At 46.1% G+C, this 24369-nt stretch overlaps 2 protein-coding genes across 3 annotated transcripts in view; one reads left to right on the plus strand and one right to left on the minus strand.

The window, feature by feature from the left end:
- hps1 (HPS1 biogenesis of lysosomal organelles complex 3 subunit 1) overlaps positions 1-7587 on the plus strand; it is a 38483-nt gene extending 30896 nt beyond the window's left edge. The window contains exons 14-17 of one of the 2 annotated variants that reach the window (XM_059653008.1): positions 1752-1894; positions 4386-4499; positions 4805-4887; positions 6005-7587. In XM_059653008.1, the coding sequence (XP_059508991.1) occupies positions 1752-1894; positions 4386-4499; positions 4805-4887; positions 6005-6167 (503 nt within the window). In that variant the 3' untranslated portion in view covers positions 6168-7587. Of the gene's footprint in view, positions 1-1751; positions 1895-4385; positions 4500-4804; positions 4888-5577; positions 5976-6004 lie in introns of those variants that run through there. The other variant, XM_059653009.1, reaches the window with a different exon arrangement.
- Positions 7588-15401: 7814 nt separating this feature from the next.
- Positions 15402-24369, minus strand: part of st3gal7 (ST3 beta-galactoside alpha-2,3-sialyltransferase 7) — a 32610-nt gene continuing 23642 nt past the window's right edge. The window contains exon 7 of the mRNA XM_048551304.2: positions 15402-16668. Within this exon, the coding sequence (XP_048407261.1) occupies positions 16426-16668 (243 nt within the window). The 3' untranslated portion in view covers positions 15402-16425. The remainder of the gene's footprint in view (positions 16669-24369) is intronic.

Here is a 24369-nt window from a genome sequence, read left to right on the forward strand (position 1 = left end):
CTGAAGAATGCTCCAGACCCGAAACGACAGCTTTCCTGCTCCTCTGATGCTGCCTAGCCTGCTGTGGCTCTACACCTTGTTATCGCAAAAGTTCGGATTGTTGTGATGAATTGGCCCGAGGCTTGTGATCATAGGCCGAAACATCTAGAATGGGATAGAGTAAACAAACAGGCTTTGTATTTGCTCTTCTCCACATTACACTTACTCGTGCTGGAATATTTGTGTTCCCATATGAGGCAGGACAGATTGATACTACTGTGATGCTTACAGATGGCTGTTAAACACTCTGCCTATAGAGGAAGAACTGCATCATGCGTGTAGCATTGGACAGCGGCTCCTCCTGCGAGATTGTATTTTAATACATCCTTGAGAGAAAGAAAACTCGAGGAAGCCAATTCTCATTCTCACCTTGACGAGGTGCCTTGTGGCATTTGGCTGGTACCATCAGTAAGAAAGATTGGCCATTGAGTATCAACTGTGCTCAGTGAGTTACACTCTGTCCTGAGTCAGGAGGTTGTAGGTTGAAATCCTACTCCTGAGACTTGAGCTCATAATCCATGCTGACACTTCAGTGCAGTAACTGAGGAAGTACTGTACTCTTTGAGGCCCTGATTTGAGATTGATACCCTATCTGCTCCCTTGTTTATGATTTATAAGGGGAAGTGATGGCCTAGTGGTATTATCGCTGGACTGTTAATCTAGAGACTTGGGTAATGTTCCTGGGACCCAGGTTCAAATCCTGCCATGGCAGATAGTGGGATTTGAATTAAAAAAGAATCTGGAATTAAGAATCTAATGATGACCATTAATCCATCGTCAATTGTCAGGAAAAACCCATCTGGTTCACCAGTGTCCTTTAGGGAAGGAAACTGCCATCCTTACGTGATCTGGTCTACATGTGACTCCAGACCCATAGCAATGTGGTTGACTCTGAACTGCCCTCTGGGTAATTAGGGATGGGCAATAAATGCTGCCTGACCAGTGACACCCTCATCCCATGAATGAATAAAGAAGAAAAAAATAAATACAAAGTTTGATGCTGCTGCCCAACAAGTCCACACCAACCTTAAGACCATCCCAACCAGACCCATTCCCCTGTAACCCTCCTAATCTACACATCCCTGAACACTACAGGACAATTTAGCATGGGCATTCCACCTAGCCTGCACATCTCTGGACTGTGGGAGGGAATCGGAGCACCCGGAGGAAACCCACGCAGACACGGGGAGAATATGCAAACTCCGCACAGACAGTCACCCGAGGGTGGAATCAAACCTGGGTTCCTGGTGCTGTGAGGCTGCAGTGCTAATCATTGAGCCATCATGCTGGATGAAGAAAATTTCTCATCTTGGCCACTACCTATCCCCTAAACAACATCACTAGAGCAGATTGCCTGGCCGTTATGATATTGCAGCTTCTGGGAGTTGGCTGTGTGCAATCACGCTGCTATATTTCCTATATTATAGCAATGTCTACAGTTCAAAAACACTTCATTAACACTCCATTGTGTTATTCAGGGTAATGAAATGCATGATATTAATACTAGTATTTCTTTCTCTCATGCTTCCTACTGAACCATGTTGAATTCAGCATTACTTCAGAAAGTTGAAGCTGAACCATGTGTAATTATCTTTAACGCTACTGTTTGATTTTGGTAAAGTTTGATTCTGGTGTTCTGTCTTACTGCTTTTGACATTACAACTATTGTGACCCTTTTAATTCCTTGAGGTTGTCCTTAACTTGGGGTTGTACCTATCTGAAAGATTTCCCAGGACTCATTCATTTCATTTATGTGGATCGGACAATTGGTCAAATGATTGCACCTTCACTAAATGTGTCAGAAAAATCCACAGAGCTGGGGAAAGGACCGTTGGCTTCATTCATCAAAAGCAAGGTACACCTCGGCAAGCTGGAGGAAACTAGGCTAGAGTCATACAACATCGAAGTAGGTCCTTCGGCCCACCACGTCTATGCTGACCAACAAATACCAAACTACACTAATCCCATTTACCTGCACTTGGTTCATAGCCCTGGCATTTTAAATACTCATCCACATTCTTCTTAAATGTTGTGAGAGCATCCTCCACCACCATTTCAGGCAGCATATTCCATATCTCTGAGATGGTAGGAACTGCAGATGCTGAAGAATCTGAGATAACAAGGTGTAGAGCTGGATGAACACAGCAGGCCAAGCAGCATCAGAGGAGCAGGAAAGCTGATGTTTCAGGCCTAGGCCCTTCTTCAGACCTTTCTTGGCCTGCTGTGTTCATCCGGCTCTACACCTTGTTATTCCATATTTCTACCAGCCACTGAGTGAATAAAATACTTTTAGATCTCTTCTAAACCACTTTCTCCTCGCCTTAAACTTATGACCTCTGGTCTTAGATAAAAGGTGTAGAGCTGGATGAATACAGCAGGCCAAGCAGGATCATAGGAGCAGGAAAGCTGACGTTTCGGGTCTGGACCCTTCTTCAGAAAATAAAGCAGGATCCAGACCCGAAACGTCAGCTTTCCTGCACCTCTGATGCTGCTTGGCCTGCTGTGTTCATCCAGCTCTACACCCTGTTATCTCAGATTCTCAAGCATTGGCAGTTCCCTCTACGACCTATGATCTTAGACATGTCTGCCACAGGGAAGAGATTCTCATAATCTGCTGTGTCTATACCTCATAATTTTGTACAGTTCAATCAGATAACCCCTCAGCCTCCTCTGCTACAAGGAAAACAAAGCCAGCATGTCCGGTCTCTCCTCATAACTGAGACTTTTCGTTCCAGGCAACATCCTGATGAATCTACTCTGCCCTCTCTCTCGAGTGCAATCACGCCCTTCCAATAGAAGTGCACACATTATTCCATCTGTGGCCTGACCAATGTTCTATAAAGTTGTAACACAATTTCCTTGCGCCAATATTTTACACCCTGACTAATGAAGGCAAGCATTCTGTATGATTTCTTCGCCACACTGTCTACCCGTTGCATTCACCTTCAGAGATCTATGGACTTATACACCAAGGCTCCATTGTTCCTCAGTACTCCCTAGGGGACCCGCTATTCATTGTGTATGTCCTTCCTTTATTAGATACTCAAAGTGCTCGCCCCAGACTGAGGCTGTGCCGTGTGTTGGGGAACTCAACGGTCATTTTTGGAAATTGAAATAATTTCAAAATGTATGATTAAATAAAGAGTAGTCTCTATTTACTAGGTGCCTTGGCTGGAAACTCAGATGAGCACCCAGTACCAGGCCACTGCTCTATTTTTCTGTTTTACTGCCTGCTGTCTCGCAAACAATGGTATTGCCAGGGAAACATAAGAACTTGATTTTGTCTATTATTTTAGGACTTGGACTGAATTTGTTCATTTCAAGATACAAAGTACTTTCAATTCTTACCATTGTTCTGAGCTGGGTTGAGCCCGGGCCCTCAGATTTGAAAAGCCAGTGTCATTACAATACTCAATTCCCTCAAGTTCATTGTAATTAAATAATCTGCACAAATGTTCTCCCATTCATTTCTTAACTTGAAAGAAGATAGGAAGGTTGTAGTCATTGCTGCTAGGATTTTTTGTCTTAAGTGTGATTGCTCAGGTTTGGATAGATTAATGGTCTATAGCTTTATTGTCATTATGAATGATGGAGTAATCATGTAAATATTTAAATAATAGTTGGGACCCTGCAGCAATTTTGAGTTTATACTTGGTAATGAATGCTGTGTGTGTACCTTGTCGAGGTGGAATTGAATATGCAGACAGTAGTCCTTGCTGTGGAGCACTGCGGGTTGCTGTCAAAGTATTCAAGACAAGTTACATTTCTGATGTTGTTTCTCAACCCCTTTTAGAATTTCATTTCTGTCCTCGTCAGCTTGGCTGTCTACAGAGGAGCATTTTTCGAGCTGCCTATTGGCAATTACTTAATATTGGAGCTTAATAATTCAGCACGTTAGTGGCATTGTAATGTGGCCCCTGTCTTCCTGCTCATTATCCACCTGGGCTATCTGCAAAACGATATGGTTCCTTGCTCATTCATCTCCTGTATTGTCTACCTATAGGCTGTTTGGTTTACTTATCCCCAGAGTCCACCTTAGAGCCTTCAGTGATCATTGTCAGTGGGCTTATTTTGGTACTTCTGCAAATAGCAGTAGTAATGACAGCCGGTGCTTGTGTGATGTCTTGCTGACCAATAGGCTGATGCACTTGTAAACTCCCTTGAGATCACATAAATCTTCAAATGTGGACAAATATGCAGAATCCCCTTTACCTTTTGATAATCCAAAGGGCATATCCCTTTGATCTGTGCCATTATTATCGTCCGCTCAGTGTAAATATGATTTATTAAATATTTCATGTGTTCCTACATGAATATTTTTAACTAAAGGTCTTCCTGTTTACTAGGTATGGTCCCTGGTTGGTATGGGGCGCCGGTATTTACAGAAGGGATACACCACGCTCACTTTCCGTGACGGAGACTACTACTGCTGCTATTTCCTTTGGTTTGAGAATGAAAGTGTGGGTATCTTTTCTAATTAGTCTTTTAACCAAGTGTGGACTACCCCATATAGACACAATAAGGGACATGTGTGAGCTTACGGTTCCTTCACAGAGCTTTCGAGTTATATCTTCAAGAAGGGTAAAGCAACATCTCAGAAGCAAACTGCTGGCTGGCTGAATGTACCACTTATGTAATGTCTCGTGTCAACACATTCCAGCTGAGTTCTTTTGGATGAGAATTATATTTATTTATTCTCAAGTTGTTGTGTGGTGGCAGTTGGTAGAACCCTAATATTTTGTCTTCTTTCAATCTTACGAATCAGGGATACAAGTTGCCAGTTATAGAGCTGCCGGTGCTATCTGATGACTCTGCTCCTATTGGGATTTTGACTGGTGATTATTACAGGTATAACATTTTTGCAAAATTTTGTTTGGCTTCAAAGTATGAAGCTTCAGTGATGTGATTTGTGGACTGGGGGCTGGAATTATTGGTGGGAAGTTTGTGGAAAGCCTGAAGATTTTATCTACAATAAATGCACCAATGATTGTAGGGGTGCTGTAGCGGTACACTGTACTGGAGCATCAGCAGATTGTACCAGAACAGAAGGTAGGGCTTGAACCCATGATATTCTGAAATTAATCTCTGTTCTGAGGCAAACTTTAGCTACTTCTGCAAAGAACTTCACTAGATGAAGGACCAGCACTCTAAAAGCTTGTGATTTAAAAATAAACCTGTTGAACTAAACCTGGTGTCGTGTGAATTCTGACTTTGTCCACCCCAGTCCAACACCGGCACCTCCTCATCATATTTAACCAGAGTAAGAGAGCAGAGATCCAAGCATGTAGTGAGTTTGTACAAGTCTCTGACAATGTGCATACCAGGAGTGAAGTGTGCAGTTTTGGTCATAATGCTATAACAAAGTTACTCAGGTATTGATGATTGCGTTGAAAGAAGATATCTAACTGGTTCTCAGCTTAAGGCAGCTGAGTTTGGAGGAAAGCCTGTAAAGCTTGTTTATCTGGACAAGGGAAGGTTCATATTTAAGTATTCAATGTTTAATTTGTCACAGCAATTAAAACTTGACAACACATTCAGTATTCCTAGGAACATCAGTCTGGATTTCAAAATGTGACCGTGAATTGAAATTGAACACTGTAGGCCTGGCTGGTAACCCTGTTTAAGAACTGAAAAGGGAACATGTATGGAATTCAACAAAATAAAAACCAAGAGGAGATTAGGTAACAGTCACTTGTCAAATTTGCTTACATTTAGTTCACAGAAACAGCCAATATTATTGGTATATTTTTAATTTACTTGTGAGATTGCTTAGGTTTGGTAATATATGATTAACATGGTAAGTGATACTCAGCTTCTTTGTTTCTATATAAGTAATGTCCATATATAGGCTTGTGTGCTGCTGTTATCTCTGTGAGGTGGTAATAGTAAGAGTCGGGGGGTGAAATATACTGAATCTAGATTTTACAACATGGGTCACGCAATACCTGTTCTGTCTCTTTCTCAGGAAGCTACTGCGATATTACGGCAAGAACCACAGCTTGGAGGTGATCAAGTGCTTTGAGCTTCTCACTATCCACCTGGGTGTCATTCCTACAGAGTTCATCATTCAGCAGTGCTCTGACCTGGCACGCAGATTATGGGAGCCCTCGCGCATCCCACTCCTTTAAACAGCAGGGCAGAGATCATGGAAGCTTGGAGAATGGGCATCTGTGTTGGTGAAATCAGATGCTAATGGGAAGGACAAACACTCAGAAAGAACTGCTACAGATGGGAGATAGTGCTGCATATTTGAATTGGGGGCCACAATAAGCTCAGGGGACAGTGGCAGGTGTAACCCTCCGGCCTGCAGTCAAGTAAGCTTCAAGCTTTTGAAATCCAGTTGGCTCCTGTGTCTCGATTATGAGATTCCCCCACCCCCTACCTTGCTGCAAGTCCCATCTGAGTTTCAAATCCTTTCTCTGTGGCTAGTGCAGTTTAGAAGAACATGAGAAGTGGGAATGGATTGAATTCATTTTTGATGGAACTTTACCATTTAGCGTTTTGGGTGAGCATATGGAGGAAGGCCAGAATGGGAACCAGTACATGATTTTGGGTTGTTTGGTCTCATATTCACCAGCCAGATTATTGCCATTGTCGTTAGATTTCTGCCCTCCGAGGTGGAGATGCACCTTCCTTCACATTCAAGCGTACAAACAACATGTTTTTATTTTATGACGCATGATCTGTGATGAGTAGCTCACTTCAGTGGGATGGCAGCTGTTTGCCTCATTGGGTCCTGGGCTAGGAAAAGTAGAACTGGTTAAACCCTCTGTCACCTGATGTGAGCTTCAGGAAGTAAGTGTTAGGGGTTAGTAACTAGATTTCGGTTCACTGCTTCATGCCATAAAGATTAAAAATCCATCTTGGTTTGTGGATATTAGTCTTTCAGAGCAGGCAGACTTAAAAGTGTAAAGATAATGGGGACTGCAGGTGCTGGAGAATCCAAGATAACAAAGTGTGGAGCTGGATGAACACAGCAGGCCAAGCAGCATCTCAGGAGCACAAATGATGAAGGGTCTAGGCCTGAAACGTCAGCTTTTGTGCTCCTGCGATGCTGCTTGGCCTGCTGTCTTCATCCAGCTTCTCACTTTGTTAGACTTAAAAGTGTATCCCAGCAGGATACAGGAACAGTGGTGGGGCCAGGGCTATGGGTATGATAGGGAGATAATAATGAAGATTAAGCTGGTAAAGCACTTACAATGTGGATCTTTGCTACTATGTGGAGAAGATCAAGTGGATAACATGGATATATTCAGGGGGGAAAATTGGACAAATACATGAATGAGAAAGAAATAGAAAGATAAGTTAACACGGTGAGGTGGTAAAAGCTCATGTGGAGAATAAACACCAGCATGGACCATTTGAGCCAAGTGGCTCTTACTGTGCTGTTAATTCTGCTTACTGACTTGTCATTGAGTAGAGATGTACACTACTTTCACTGAATAGATTAATGCTTTTAATTTCTTTTGCTGAAAGCATTACCAGTATATAAAATAAAATATGCAATGTCAAAATCAAAACAATAAACACTGGAAGATTTCAGCAAGTCAGGTGTCCACTGATATGGAGAGAACTAAGCTGTTTGTTTGTGAGCTTTGTTAAAACAGAAGTTTCTGCACTCGGATATGATTTCCACGTTCAGTAAACATGACGCTAAATTGTACTAACATTTTAGCGAAGCAAACACAAAAATAGCCTGACAGAACTGCATGGTGACTGCTGAAAATTGAACTTTGGAAAATTGGACATTCTTTCTGATAGAGCAGCGATCTTATCCTTTTTTTCCCTCTAGTCCTCCTGCTTAATAACCTTTATCTTTGCCATCTCCCTTGATCTTCTGTCCTGTTAAGGAATGTGTTCAGAGAAAAGGATCTGATAGGCTATAATCAAAGAAGCTCTCAAAACCTGGTACACTTCAGATGTGCAAATCTATACCATTTTGCATACACTTTTACACTTTTCACTTTACATGATTCAGTCTTGTTTCACTAGAATGTTGCTGAGCTCTTTGATATTGGAATTCGTTTCTTCCCCTCGATTCTTTTTCTTCTTTTGATTCTGTCTTGGGCCAAAGGATTTTAAAACAATTAGTAGCTTTAGATTGATTAAAGTGAATTTTATGCACCAAAGCTCGGAGAGTCAAGCTCAATGTTTCAAGTTTCAGGGAGAAATTAACCAAAGTGAGTGAGTGAGGCAAAAAGCAGTTGACAGATGCTCCATGAAGACTAGAATAGATTTTTTTAAAAAGGCCAAAGCTTGAAATGTTGTTGCTTTAAACAATATGTTGGTACTTTTTTGAAGGGAACTAATGAAAGGAAGGTTCTGTAGACTTGGATCAAATCAAACAAAAACTCAATGACATGAATTATGCAGTGAGTAGATAGGAATAAGAAATTATGTTGATAAAACAACTAATGATCATATTGACATGTTAAAGAAATAGTATGACAGTGTTCTCACTCTTATGGGAAGAAGGTCCTGGTAATCAAACTGCACTGCTCCATTGTGAACAGGAGGAGGTGATAGAACATTGTCACTCATTTAGTAATCCAGAGACACTGATGATTTCCTGAGGGTTTGGGTGGAATTCGAATTCAATGCAAATCTGCAATTTACAGTCTAAAAGTGACCATGAAACTATTATTAATTATTGTATAAACCCATCAGGTTCACTAACTAATGTCCTTTGGGGAAGGAAAACCGCAATCCTTTCCTGGTCTAGCCTGATATGACTCCAGAATACAGCAACATGGTTGATTCTTACATCCCCTCTCAAATATCCACAAAGTCGTTCAGTTGTACTAATCAGCTAAGACATTGGAAACAACACTGGTAAACACAGCCCTGTTGACCCTGTGAAGTTCTCTCTACTAAAGGAGACTGTCTCATGGATTAGTCAAGCAAAAGCCTAACAGTCATATTCACAAGTTCATACCTTCAAGTAATGTTCTAGACAACATCGTTACCATTCCTGGGTTCTCATTCCAATAACAGGATAGACCAATAAGAGCGTGTGGCACAGCAAGAGGGAGCTTCCCTGGAAGTCTTCAATATTGATTCTGGACCTGGCATCAGGTGAAACATGGCTAAGGAAACATCTTGCTGATTACCACATAACCCCCACCCCCGCCAAGATCAGCTGTTGAGTCAGTGCTCCTCGATAAAGAACAATACATGAAAGCAGTGCTGAGAGTGCAGAATGTGCACTGGGAGGGAGATTAGCACCATCACCGAGATCAAGTCGAAAGGACGTAGCTGCTAGAATGGCTCTGCGGCAGGTGATAAGCAAAGAGCATTCTTGACCTTATCGTCACCAATCTGCTTACGCAGATGAACGTTTCCAACACAGTACAGATAGAATAAACACCACACAACCGTTGTGAAAATGAAGTCCCGTCTTTTACGTTGAGAATACCCTGCATTGTGTGGCATTATCATGCTTAATAGGATAGACTTTGAACAAATGTGGGACAACAAGAATGGGGCACCCACAAGGCACTGTGGGCAATCTGCAGCAGAATTATGCTTTGCAACCTCATGGCCTGGCAAACTTCACCTCCGGTTCCCCCAAACCCCACAACTACCATTAAGCCAGGGCATCAACCAGGGGATTCAATGAAGAGGGGATGCCAGGAGCAGCACCAGACATACCTAAAAATGAATTGCCAATCTGGTGACATTACAAAACAGGATTACTTGCAAGACAAATAGTAAAAGAAAAAAATGATGGAGCTAAATGATTCCACAACGAATGGCAATTTGCAGACCTGTCACTTCCAGTCATGGATAATGAGGTGTAGAGCTGGATGAGCACAGCAGGCCAAGCAGCATCAGAGGAGCAGGAACGCTGGCGTTTTGAGTCTAGACCTCCACTTGCAATCATGATTTGTGGACAATTAACGACTCACTAGAGGAGGAGATGGTAACAGCTGCAGATGCTGGAGTCAGACATAACACAGTGTGGAGCTGGAGGAACACACAGCAGCATCAGGGCAGGATAGTTGATGTTTCGCGTCGGGGCTCTTCTTCAGAAAAGGAGGGGGGGTGGTGTGGGGTGGGTTGAAAGGGGAGCTCAGAAATAAATAGAGGGGTGGGGCTGGGGAAGGTAGGTGGGATGGTGACAGGTGAATGCAGGTAGGCAGTGGTGGGGATTGGTCAGTGAGGTGGGAGGAGCGGACGGGTGGAAGAGAACCACCAGCCTGAAGTATAGATGTCAATGAGTGTTTTCTCAGTTTCTATTCTCTTTTCAAGTCTTTGCTAATGACATGAGGTTATGGATACAGGGATTTTCCATCTTTTATTCGCTGTTTGAGGATTAGTGCCTCTGAAGATGATCTTTTTTGCTTTTCCTTTCAGCTGGAATTTGCAGAGTTAACGACTTACCGAGAACAGTGATGGAAAGTAGCTAGTTACTCACGATTTACTTCTCCACACAGGCGAGAGAGCAATATGGATGCTTTCTTTTCCACAGTCTGGATGTTACTGCTATATTGCTCACACGTTGGGTTGTAGGAACCAATCAAGTAGTTGCTACTGCCCTGAGCCCAGAACATCAGGTCCTGATTGCAAAGCCAACCAAAAGCCTGTCGCTGAGCAGAAACGCCCTGCACACATACAGGCAGTGCCATTCTGTTGGGAATGCTCCCTCGCTGCTTGAGTCAGGCAACATTGTAGATGCATCTCACCATGAACATAGAACATAGAACAGTACAGGCCTTTCAGCCCACGATGCTGTGCCGACCTATTATCCTACTAAGATCAATCTACCCTGCATACCCGACATTTTACTATCCTCCATGTGCATATCCAAGAGTCGCTTGAAAGTCTCTAAAGTATCTGACTCCACTACCACTGCTAGCAGTGCATTCCACACGCCCACCACTCTGTGTGAAGAACCTACCTCTGACATCTCCCCTGTACTTTCCTGCAGTCACCTTAAAACTATGCTCCCTCATAATCGTATTTCCGCCCTTGGAAAAAGTCTCTGACTATCTACTCTACCCATGCCTCTCATCATCTCATAAACCTCTATCTAGTCACCTCTCAGCATTCTTCACTCCAATGAAAAAAGCCCTAGCTCCCTCAACTTTTCCTTTTCAGACCTGGCCTCCAGTCCAGGCAGCATCCTAGTAAATCTACAATATGTTCTAGTAACTTGTTTTATCAGTTGCCTTGGCTTAAAGCAGCAATCTCATCGCACTTTTAGCTCACAGTACAAAAGAACAAGTGGCCCTCATGCTAGACTGAACTGATTAAACTAGTTAACTAATGAGCTAAATTCCAGCAGAGTTTTTTTTAATCTTGTCTGATGTTGGGAGAAACTCGTTTTCCTTTTTTTGCCTTAATTAAATTCTTAGCTCAGTTACAAAGAAAATGCTAGCTATAATTCTAGAAAGATATTGATTCTTAACTGACCACTCATAAAGCTTGCTGTCTCCATTATTGGCAATAATATCTCCAATATGCGAGGAAAAAAATTCCATATCTGTCGAATAGTGAAAGGTTCAATGGCTGATTTGTAACTCCTCCAAAACATAATGTCGGTCAGACAACAGAATTGTGAGCATCTCAAAAACCACGTGCCTGGTAAGTTAGCAATCGAGTGACTAAAAACGAGTCAATGGAAACTGAACAAGAAAACTGCAGCGAACTGAATAATCACACAGGAATGACTCAGCTGTTTGTTTTTGGTGAACTTCGTTTTCAAGACATGTTATGTGCCAAAATTAAATTTTTAACATTTTCAATAACATCATTAACCACGTGATTTATCTTCATTCTGAATGTTGGTTAGTTGCCTGCACAGCTTGCAGTCTTCAGAAAATTTCACACAACAGAGGAGCTTCTTTCCAAAATGTTTATGAAACCCTACAACAGAGGATATGGAGGCATTTTCCAACCATTCACTTCCAGCTAGGAATAGCTGTTTTAAATGCAGAGAATGGCTGATTGATTTCCCACTAATTCAGTGAGGTGCAGTCGTTAACAATCATTTTCAATTGTCAAGTGCCAGAAAACATACATCGACAAAACTCTCCAGAAATTAGTTCTTTGGGTTTTTCTCTTTGATTTGGGTGCATACTCAGCGCTCACTAATATATTTTCACGCCAGCATTCCCAATTTTCCTGCACGAGTATCAGGTCAAGTTCACTGTCACTGGCCTGAAGGTAATTCCCATGTTTATGGGGATGCAGTGTTGCATCCTTATTATTTCCCTTCACTTTCTCATCTTGATTTGCCTTGAAATTCTGACTTTGCAAAGCAGTAGCATATGGTGTAAGCATAATAATTCATAACTGAAGTTCGTAAATAATTAGCAGAAGATTTTGAGAGGAATTTTCTTTGCACAGTAGATTGTTACATTCTGGAATGCACCGCCTGAAAATGGATGGAATTAGATTCCATCTGAACGTTCAAAGAGCAATTGAGCATGTACCCGGAGAGAAGTAACATGCAGGATTATGGAGGGAGGCATTAACTGGCTAGCTTTTTTTTGAAAGAGCTGGCATGGTTGTGTTAGGTGAACAGCATAAGCAACAAGGATTCTCTGCTTTAAGAAATGTAACATTCATCAGTCTGGGCTACTGTTGAAATAGATTCTTCTTGAACTAACACCTGATAACATAACTTTGCCCTGGACTATTTATTGCGCAGTCTTCCTCCGTTGTGCTCTGGATCTCACCTTTCAATGTACCAGCTGTATTAATTATTTAGTATCTTCCTATTGAAATGGCTGTGAAGTAATACACCAGACCTTGCAGCATTGGCAGGGAGGGCTCTGATAAATAAAAGGCTTGGCTTCTGTTCCATCTTATAATTAATAGGTTTGAGAATGCAGTGTCAAAATCTCAGAGGCTTTAATTTGTTATTAATAGTAATATACAAATTGTACAACCAAGGTAAATCATTTGATACAATATCATAAACAAAATAAACAAACAATTATTTATGCCTGCTCACGGAAAAACTGCCCATTTGGGAGAATCTGGGGTGCCTGGGAGCTTATATTGGGCCTCCTGCCCAGAATGCATTTAGTCTCTCAAACAATTGGTGTCAACTAACAGATGTCTGCTTTCACAACGTTCAAAGCAAAACTGAAACTGCATCTGGGTCCAACTTTTACCTGAATTACGCAAGGTTAGGTCCTTTGCACCGTTCAACAGAGTGCATACATTTTAAATTAAGTGTGCTGAATGAGTTTACCTTCCGATATTGGGACTTCAATGTTGTGGCCATTGCAGAGACATGGATAGAGCAGGGATGGGAATGGTCGTTCCAGGATTTAGATGTTTCAGTAAGAACAGAGAAGATGGTAAAAGGGGGGGAGGTGTGGCATTGTTGGTCAAGGACAGTATTACATTTGCAGAAAGGATGTTTGGGGACTCGTCAACTGAGGTAGTATGGGCTGAGGTTAGAAACAGGAAAGGAGAGGTCACCCTGTTGGGAGTTTTCTATAGGCCTCCGAATAGTTCCAGATGTGTAGAGGAAAGGATAGCAAAGATGATTCTCAATAGGTGTGAGAGAGACAGGGTAGTTGTCATGGGGGACTTCAACTTTCCAAATATTGACTGGGAACACTATAGTTCGAGTACTATAGATGGGTCAGTTTTTGTCCAGTGTGTGCAGGATGGCTTCCTGACACAGTATGTAGACAGGCTAACAAGGGGCGAAGTCACATTAGATTTGGTACTGGGTAATAAGCCCGGCCAGGTGTTAGATTTGGAAGTAGGTGAGCACTTTGGTGATAGCGATCACAATTCTGTTATGTTTACTTTAGTGATGGAAAGGGATAGGTGTATACCACTGGGCAAGAGTTATAGCTGGGGGAAAGGCAATTACGATGAGATTAGGCAAGATTTAGGGAGCATAGGATGGGGAAGGAAACTGCAGGGGATGGGCACATTAGAAATGTGGAGCTTATTCAAGGAAAAGCTCCTGTGTGTCCTAGATAAGTATGTACCTGTCAGGCAGGGAGGAAGCTGTAGATCGCGGCAGCCATGGCTTATGAAGGAAGTGGAATCTCTGGTCAAGAGGAAGAAGAAGGCTTATGTTAGGATGAGATGTGAAGGCTCAGTTAGGGCGCCTGAGGGCTACGAGGTAGCCAGGAAAGACATAAAGAGAGACCTCAGAAGAGCCAGGAGGAGACATGAAAAGTTGTTGGTGGATAGGATCAGGGTAAACCCTAAGGCTTTCTATAGGTATTTAAGGAATAAAAGAATGACGAAAGTAAGATTAGGGCCAATCAAGGATAGTAGTGGTAAGTTGTGTGTGGAGTCAGAGGAAATAGGGGAAGCACTAAATGAATGTTTTTCGACAGTGTTCACGCTAGAAAACGACACTGCTGTCGAGGAGAATACTGAGATACAGGCTACTAGACCAGGTGGGATTGAGGTTCACAAGGAAGAGGTATCAGAAATCCTAAAGAGTGTGAAGATAGATAAGTCCCTTGGGCAGGATGGGATTTATCCTAGGATCCTCTGGGAAGCCAGGAAGGAGATTGCCGAGCCTTTGGCATTGATCTTTAACTCGTCATTGTCTACAGGAATAGTGCCAGACGACTGGAGGATAGCAAATGTGGTTCCCCTGTTCAAGAAGGGGAGTAGAGACAACCCTGGTAAATATAGACCAGTGAGCCTTACCTCAGTTGTTGGTAAAGTGTTGGAAAAGGTTATAAGGGATAGGATTTATAATCATCTAGAAAAGAATAAATTGATTAGGGATAGTCAGCACGGTTTTCTGAAGGGTAGGTCGTGCCTCACAAACCTTATTGAGTTCTTTGAGAAGGTGACCAAACAGGTAGATGAGAGTAAACCAGTTGATGTGGTGTATATGGATTTCAGCAAGGCGTTCGATAAGGTTTCCCACAGTAGGCTATTGTACAAAATGTGGAGGAATGGAATTGTGGGAGATATAGCAGTTTGGATTGGAAATTGGCTTGCTGAAAGAAGACAGAGGGTGGTAGTTGATGGGAAATGTTCATCCTGGAGACCAGTTACTAGTGGTGTACCGCAAGGGTCGGTGTTGGGTCCACTGCTGTTTGTCATTTTTATAAATGACCTGGATGAGGGCGTAGAAGGATGGGTTAGTAAATTTGCAGACGACACTAAGGTCAGTGGAGTTGTGGATAGTGACGAAGGATGCTGTAGGTTGCAGAGAGACATAGATAAGCTGCAGAGCTGGGCTGAGAGGTGGCAAATGGAGTTTAATGCAGACAAGTGTGAGGTGATGCACTTTGGTAGGAGTAACCGGAAGGCAAAGTACTGGGCTAATGGTAAGATTCTTGGTAGTGTAGATGAGCAGAGAGATCTCGGTGTCCATGTACACAGATCCTTGAAAGTTGCCACCCAGGTTGACAGGGTTGTTAAGAAGGCATACAGTGTTTTAGCTTTTATTAATAGAGGGATTGAGTTCCGGAACCAAGAGGTTATGCTGCAGCTGTACAAAACTCTGGCGCGGCCACACTTGGAGTATTGTGTACAGTTCTGGTCACCGCATTATAAGAAGGATGTGGAAGCTTTCGAAAGGGTGCAGAGGAGATTTACTAGGATGTTGCCTGGTATGGAGGGAAGGTCTTATGAGGAAAGGTTGAGGGACTTGAGGCTATTTTCATTAGAGAGAAGAAGGTTGAGAGGTGACTTAATTGAGACATATAAAATAATCAGAGGGTTAGATAGGGTGGATAGGGAGAGCCTTTTTCCTAGGATGGTGACGGCGAGCACGAGGGGACATAGCTTTAAATTGAGGGGTGAAAGATATAGGACAGATGTCAGAGGTAGTTTCTTTACTCAGAGAGTAGTAAGGGAATGGAACGCTTTGCCTGCAACGGTAGTAGATTCGCCAACTTTAGGTACATTTAAGTTGTCATTGGACAAGCATATGGACGTACATGGAATAGTGTAGGTTAGATGGGCTTGAGATCGGTATGACAGGTCAGCACAACATCGAGGGCCGAAGGGCCTGTACTGTGCTGTAATGTTCTATGTTCTATAGATATTTCTTGTGTATTAAAACCACGCATCATTTCATGATTTCAGTTTGATTCTTTGCTAGCTATTAACTTGCTTCAGTTTTGGCTTTCTTGCTAATCTTGTTTTAGCTGTGTCTCCTGTCTTGTAACAGCCGCAAAAGTTGTTTGGGCTAACTGAGTGCCCCCAAGTGTACTAACTCTGGTTAACTCACCCCTCCACAATGGCTGTGTGACCATTTTCTGCTTAAATCTCTCGTGCATTGCTTCTGTTTGGAAAATTCTGAAGGAAGAACACTGTGTCATTTGTCTGGTGCTTGTCTATGATTGAACATGAAGATGTTGCTGAAATATTCCTTTTGTTTTAAATGTTTAAAAAGATTGAGATTTCAACAGTGGGCTGTGGATCTTCAGTGTCCTTCTACCACCTTATCCCATTGGTAAGGTCATTGACAACGTTGGCTCTCACTAAAGAAGCAAGGAAGCGTTTCTCTCGATTCACATTGTGCACAGCTTGAGCATTCATCGCATTCATCCGGACTGTTTCATAGTAATGTAAAGGTAGGTCTGGCCGTGTCATGTCATAGCCAAAACCAGCAACATTAACCTCATCACACAGGTACAGGGCTGTGACGATGGAAATCACTCCTAATGTTGGAAGCACCTGGCAAAAAAGGAGCACAGAAACAGCAATGACAGGAATAAAATAAATCACACAGTGGGTCTTAGCCCTGAATATACAGTCTGAAAGAGTGTGGAAGCAGTTTGAATAGTAACTTTCATAATGCAAACAGATAATGAAAATTGGATCATGCTGAGACACATTGCTGAAGATTTTCATCTTGCACATGACAGAACAAATACAAACGTTCAAATGACAGCAGCAACTTCTGCTGCAGGAGGTAATAGAATATCCCTTAATGTCCTGTGTACACTAATACAGCAGAACAGGAGTACAGTGAAAATATTTACAATGGCTGTCTATAATGCTGCCATTTAAGGTACAAGTGCCCAGGTACAAATCTTGGAAGGAAAAGAGGAGTAAAAGCAAAAGTAGCAGCATAACTTGAAGTGTCTAAAAACAGAGGCAGGTTCTTTACTCAGGGAATGGTAAGGGCGTGGAACACCCTGCCGGCCAATGTAGTTAACTCAGCCACATTAGGGGCATTTAAACAGTCCTTGGATAAGCATATGGATAATGATGGGATAGTGTAGGGAGAGGGGCTTAGATTAGTTCACAGGTCGGCGCAACATCGAGGGCTGAAGGGCCTGTTCTGCGCTGTATTGTTCTATGTTCTATAAGTTAGAAATAAGATATTTATTTCCCCTAGCACTGCACTGGGACTCCCTTCCTCTTGTGCTGCACTGGGATTCCCTTCCCCTAGCACTGTACCAGGACTCCCTTCCCCTTGTGCTGCACCGGGACTCCCCTCCTCTTGTGCTGCACTGGGACTCCCCTCCTCTTGTGCTGCACTGGGACTCTCTTCCCCTTGTGCTGCGCTGGGACTCCCTTCCCCTTGTGCTGCACCGGGACTCCCTTCCTCTTGTGCTGCACTGGGACTCCCTTCCCCTTTTGCTGCACTGGGACTCCCTTCCCCTTGTGCTGCATCGGGACTCCCTTCCTCTTGTGCTGCACTGGGACTCCCTTCCCCTAGCACTGTACCAGGACTCCCTTCCCCTTGTGCTGCACCGGGACACCCTTCCCCTTGTGCTGCACTGGGACTCCCTTCCCCTAGCACTGTACCAGGACTCCCTTCCCCTTGTGCTGCACCGGGACTCCCTTCCCCTTGTGCTGCACTGGGACTCCCTTCCCCTAGCACTGTACCAGGACTCCCTTCCCCTTGTGCTGCACCGGGACTCCCTTCCTCTTGTGCTGCACTGGGACTCCCCTCCTCTTGTGCTGCACTGGGACTCCCCTCCTCTTGTGCTGCACTGGGACTCTCTTCCCCTTGTGCTGCGCTGGGACTCCCTTCCCCTTGTGCTGCACCGGGACTCCCTTCCTCTTGTGCTGCACTGGGACTCCCTTCCCCTTTTGCTGCACTGGGACTCCCTTCCCCTTGTGCTGCATCGGGACTCCCTTCCTCTTGTGCTGCACTGGGACTCCCTTCCCCTAGCACTGTACCAGGACTCCCTTCCCCTTGTGCTGCACCGGGACACCCTTCCCCTTGTGCTGCACTGGGACTCCCTTCCCCTAGCACTGTACCAGGACTCCCTTCCCCTTGTGCTGCACCGGGACTCCCTTCCCCTTGTGCTGCACTGGGACTCCCTTCCCCTAGCACTGTACCAGGACTCCCTTCCCCTTGTGCTGCACCGGGACTCCCTTCCCCTTGTGCTGCACCGGGACTCCCCTCCTCTTGTGCTGCACTGGGACTCCCCTCCTCTTGTGCTGCACTGGGACTCTCTTCCCCTTGTGCTGCGCTGGGACTCCCTTCCCCTTGTGCTGCACCGGGACTCCCTTCCTCTTGTGCTGCACTGGGACTCCCTTCCTCTTGTGCTGCACTGGGACTCCCTTCCCCTAGCACTGTACCAGGACTCCCTTCCCCTTGTGCTGCACCGGGACACCCTTCCCCTTGTGCTGCACTGGGACTCCCTTCCCCTAGCACTGTACCAGGACTCCCTTCCCCTTGTGCTGCACCGGGACTCCCTTCCCCTTGTGCTGCACTGGGACTCCCTTCCCCTAGCACTGTACCAGGACTCCCTTCCCCTTGTGCTGCACCGGGACTCCCTTCCTCTTGTGCTGCACTGGGACTCCCTTCCCCTTTTGCTGCACTGGGACTCCCTTCCCCTAGCACTGTACCAGGACTCCCTTCCTCTTGTGCTGCACTGAGACTCCCTTCCCCTTGTGCTGCACTGGGACTCCCTTCCCCTAGCACTGTACCAGGACTCCCTTCCCCTCACGCTGTATCAGGAACCCCTTCCCCTTGTGCTGCACCGGAACTCCCTTCCCCTCACACTGTACCGGGAGTCCCTTCCCCTTGTGCTGCACTGGGACTCCCTTCCCCTAGCACTGTACCAGGACTCCCTTCCCCTTGTGCTGCACCGGGACTCCCTTCCCCTTGTGCTGCACCGGGACTCCCCTCCTCTTGTGCTGCACTGGGACTCCCCTCCTCTTGTGCTGCACTGGGACTCTCTTCCCCTTGTGCTGCGCTGGGACTCCCTTCCCCTTGTGCTGCACCGGGACTCCCTTCCTCTTGTGCTGCACTGGGACTCCCTTCCTCTTGTGCTGCACTGGGACTCCCTTCCCCTAGCACTGTACCAGGACTCCCTTCCCCTTGTGCTGCACCGGGACACCCTTCCCCTTGTGCTGCACTGGGACTCCCTTCCCCTAGCACTGTACCAGGACTCCCTTCCCCTTGTGCTGCACCGGGACTCCCTTCCCCTTGTGCTGCACTGGGACTCCCTTCCCCTAGCACTGTACCAGGACTCCCTTCCCCTTGTGCTGCACCGGGACTCCCTTCCTCTTGTGCTGCACTGGGACTCCCTTCCCCTTTTGCTGCACTGGGACTCCCTTCCCCTAGCACTGTACCAGGACTCCCTTCCTCTTGTGCTGCACTGAGACTCCCTTCCCCTTGTGCTGCACTGGGACTCCCTTCCCCTAGCACTGTACCAGGACTCCCTTCCCCTCACGCTGTATCAGGAACCCCTTCCCCTTGTGCTGCACCGGAACTCCCTTCCCCTCACACTGTACCGGGAGTCCCTTCCCCTTGTGCTGCACTGGGACTCCCTTCCCCTAGCAGTGCACTGGGACTCCCTTCCCCTCGTGCAGCACTGTGACCCCCTTTCCTTTGTGCTGCACGGGACCCCTTCACATTGCACTGCATTGGGACACCCTTTCCTTCGCGCTGCACAAGGACTCACATCCCCTTGCGCTGCACTGGGACTCCCTTCCCCTTCCCCTAGCGCTGCACCGGGACTCCCTTCCCCTAACGCTGCACCAGGCCTCCCTTCCCCTCGTGCTGCATGGGGACTCCTATCCCCCTGCGCTGCACAGGGAATGCTGTGAAGAAAGAAAAAAATAGAAAAGAAAGAAAAAGAACAGGTGGAGCAGAGGAGCTGTGGGTGGAGTGTGCTAATCTGCTGCCATCTTGCCAGAATAAAAAATGTGCTGTTTGGTTTAGCAAGTCAACTCTGATTGTGTGAGACATTGCTGAGGAGAAAGCAACACGCACTGGTTTAGTTGGGATTGGTGTTAGCACGGACTGGATGGATTGAACGGTCTGTTTTTGTGCTGTCTGACTCTGACTCTATAACTAGGCTCTTGAAACTCCCGGGTAATTCGGAAGGGCATGAGGATCAAATATGTTCCAACAAAAAATGCAGAGTCCTGGGAAACAGAACGGAATGGAGTAGAACTAAACAAATTGGCCTTTCAAAGTGTTGGCACAGAAATCACGGCCTCCTCCTTTTGGGTAGCATCCTATTAAACCCCGCAGTATAGAATTTTCATTTAGTCCTTTGGAGAAGCCCATTTTATTCCCAGACTCTCTCTTAGCTGATTTATCACCGATTTGGCCCAACCTAGTGTCCTGAGGGACAGCTCTGTCTGAACACTCAACGATCTCCAGTAACAGTGGAGCCAAAGTACAGCATGTTCTTTCAAAGCGTAAGCCTGCTGCCCAGTATTCACTCGCTCGCTGTCACAAGGCAGTATGTGCTGGCGATAGGCAATGTTCACCACTTCCAAATTCTACACTCACTATAATCTACCCTTGCTCCACCATCATTATCCACCTCCTTCCCCAATTAGTTGCCTGATTCCTTTTGTTTGTGAAATCAGCAACTTAGATCCATTAGATCCAGTAACGATGGGGTCATAGGGTGGATGTTGTTACTTTTAAACAGACATTCTCAGCACTTAAGTTCCATTGGCAAGTCCCATCCCTAACTGTTCTCAAGATAGCAGTCCTGGCCTGTCTTCATGAACCTCTGCAGTCCACGTGCTGTAACTCATTCACGATGCTGTTGTAAAGAGAGTTCCAGGAGTTTGACCCACCAATAAACAATTTCCAAATCAGGACATTGTCATTTGGAGGGGAACCTGAAAGGTGACAGTGTCCCATATATCTGCTGCTCCTCTCCTTCTGGATGGTAGTGGTTGGGGAACTGGGGAGGTTTGCAAGTTGCTGCAGTGCATCTTGTAAATGCTGCCACTGTGTATTGGTGATGGATAGGGGTAAATGCTGAAGGAGGTGAATGGGGCACTGTTAAAGACAATTCAGTGATTGTAATACCATTAACTGTGTCCTGGATGGATGGTGTTGAACTTCTCAAGTCTTTATAGAACATAGAACAGTACAGGCCCTTCGGCCCACGATGTTGTGCCGAACTTTTACCCCAAACCTAAGGTCTATCTAACCTCCACCGCTACCTTATACTATCATCCATATGCCTACCTAATAGCCGCTTAAATGCCTCTAATGAGGCCGACTCCACTACCCTCTCCAGCAATGCATTCCACGCCCCAACCACTCTCTGAGTAAAGAACCTACCTCTGACACCTCCCCCTATATCTACCTCCACTCACTTTAAAACTATGCCCCCTCGTAATAGCTACCTCCAACCTAGGAAAAAGTCTCTGGCTGTTTATGGAGCTGGACTCATCTTGGGTGAAAGGATGATTGTAGTTAGGATATTCACAGTGAGTAAAGTAGTGGCAAGCAAGAAAAGAGTGACAAAGAAGGGAGGGGTGGGAATAGACTTTTATCCAATTCTGCATGTTTGTCCCCATAAGTCTATTTAATCAAGAAACAGGGCAGAAGGAAAAGGTGAATTTGTCCAGATCTTGCTGTACATGAGCATGGAATTTTTATAATCGGAAAAGTTGACAATGGAACTGAACAAGGTGCAATTTGACCTGCTTTTGTAGTATTTACTTGGCAGTGTCGGTTCAGTTTCTGGCCAATGGTAATTCTCAGAGATATTGACAGTGGAGGATTCAGTGATGATAATACACCAGGCACCAGGAGATGGTTGTATTCTTTATTATTAAAGATGTTCATTGCTTTATGTAGCAAAAATTTAATTATCAGCTAAATCATGGATATTGTCCAGGTCTGGATGCATTTGAATATGGATTGCTTCAGTATCTGAGTCGTCGCGAATGGAGCTGAACACTGTGCAATCAGCAGCGAACATCCCCACTTCTGACCATATGATGGAGGGAAGGTCGTTGATGAAGCAGCAGAACATAGTTGGACCTTGGACATGACGACGAGGAACTCCTACGGAGATGTCTGAAATAACCGACCTCCAACAACAACCACCTTGCTTTGTTCAAGGGATGACTCCAAATGGTGGAGAGGTCTCCCCAAATTCCTCCTGATTTAAAATTAACCTGGGGTTCCTTGAAGTCAACACCTCAGCTTACCACTGAAATCTTGATCTTTCATCCATGTTTGGACGAAGAATGCCATAACATTTGAAGTGAAAAATTCCCATTGGGATCCAAACACAGCAATGGGAGAAGGTTACTGCAATAGCTTGTCTTCTCTCAGAGACCTTTCAAACTTGCAGATGCCATGCTTTACTGGAGTGTAATTCACTTTCCATTAAAGCCATTGGGAAAGACCATTGGGTAGAGAGTAATGCGAATGAGCAACTGTTTCTCATCTCTCATACTTCACCCTCTAATACAAATTTAATGTTCAATGTGCACTCACCAGGTTCTGGATTAAATAAAACTATTGGGGCAATGATATAGATCCTGTTATTATCAACCAATCCCTACCCATTCAGTAAGATGCCATTGGGGTAAGTCACTCCCTTAGGAGCTCTACCCTGCTCACCAGTCCCCTTTCCCTTTTCTTTCTTTTCCTCTCCTTCTTCTCTCTTGTCACTGAAATAATTCTATCCCCCCTCCCCAAACCCCTGCCAAAGGAACTGGGTCGTGACCAGGAACCGTGTAGCAGGAGCTGAATGTACAGGTTGTGTCTTGCAGCGATTGCAGATCAAGTGCGAGTCGGGTCAGTGGTGAGAGCGGGGCCGGTGAGGGGGCAGTGGGCGGTGAGAGTGGGGCCGGTGAGGGGGCAGTAGGGGGTGAGAGTGGGGCCGGTGTGGGGGGAGTGGGGGGTGAGAGCGGGGCCGGTGAGGGGGCAGTAGGGGGTGAGAGTGGGGCCGGTGAGGGGGGAGTGGGGGGTGAGAGCGGGGCCGGTGAGGGGGCAGTAGGGGGTGAGAGTGGGGCCGGTGAGGGGACAGTGGGCGGTGAGAGTGGGGCCAGTGAGGGGGGAGTGGGGGGTGAGAGCGGGGCCGGTGAGGGGGCAGTAGGGGGTGAGAGTGGGGCCGGTGAGGGGGCAGTGGGTGGTGAGAGTGGGGCCAGTGAGGGGGGAGTGGGGGGTGAGAGCGGGGCCGGTGAGGGGGCAGTGGGCGGTGAGAGTGGGGCTGGTGAGGGGGCAGTGGGTGGTGAGAGTGGGGCCGGTGAGGGGGCAGTGGGCGGTGAGAGTGGGGCTGGTGAGGGGGGAGTGGGGGGTGAGAGCGGGGCCGGTGAGGGGACAGTGGGGGGTGAGAGTGGGGCCGGTGAGGGGGGAGTGGGGGGTGAGAGCGGGGCCGGTGAGGGGACAGTGGGCGGTGAGAGCGGGGCCGGTGAGGGGGGAGTGGGGGGTGAGAGCGGGGCCAGTGAGGGGGCAGTGGGGGGTGAGAGTGGGGCCGGTGAGGGTGACGTGGGAAGTAAGAGCGGGGCTGGTGAGGGGTTAGTGGGGGATGAGAGTGGGGCCGGTGAGGGGGCAGTGGGGAGTGAGAGCGGGGCCGGTGAGGGGGCAGTGGGGGGTGAGAGTGATGCCAGTGAGGGGGCAGTGGGCGGTGAGAACGGGGACGATGCGGGGGCAGTGGGCGGTGAGAGCGGTGCCATTGAGGGGGCAGTGGGCGGTGAGAGCGGGGCCGGTGAGGGGGATGTGGGCAGTAAGAGCGGGGCCGGTGAGAGCGGGGCCGGTGAGGGTCAGTGGGCAGTGAGAGCGGGGCTGGTGAGGCCCTGGCGGTGAGAGCCGGCCTTTCGCATGGCGGTCGCCTCCTGGGTGTCTTCGCGATTGGAACGGTGCCAGCACCGTTGTGGAGCTGGGACTTGGGGCTCGGAGATCTGCTCTTTTCTCCTTGCTCACCTTTCGGCTCTGGCAACGCCTTTTAGTTCTGGTTTTCATTTGTGAAGTTTTCACTGGACTCATGTATTCCTGTACCTAGTGCATACGACAAATAAATAAATAAATCTAAATAAATCTAATTCTTTGAGCCTTTTGCGAAGCTCTCTGCTGCTTCAGCGTTGTAGATTTTCTAATCACCCCAATTTCCCCTTCTTCCAGAATGTTCTGTCTCTCCGTACTTCCATTGTTTACCAGAACAATGTGCAGGCTGTCTCGTCGCTCCTTGATCGGAAGGT

This window comes from Stegostoma tigrinum, chromosome 20, assembly GCF_030684315.1.
Source record: "Stegostoma tigrinum isolate sSteTig4 chromosome 20, sSteTig4.hap1, whole genome shotgun sequence".
Lineage (NCBI taxonomy): Eukaryota > Metazoa > Chordata > Chondrichthyes > Orectolobiformes > Stegostomatidae > Stegostoma > Stegostoma tigrinum.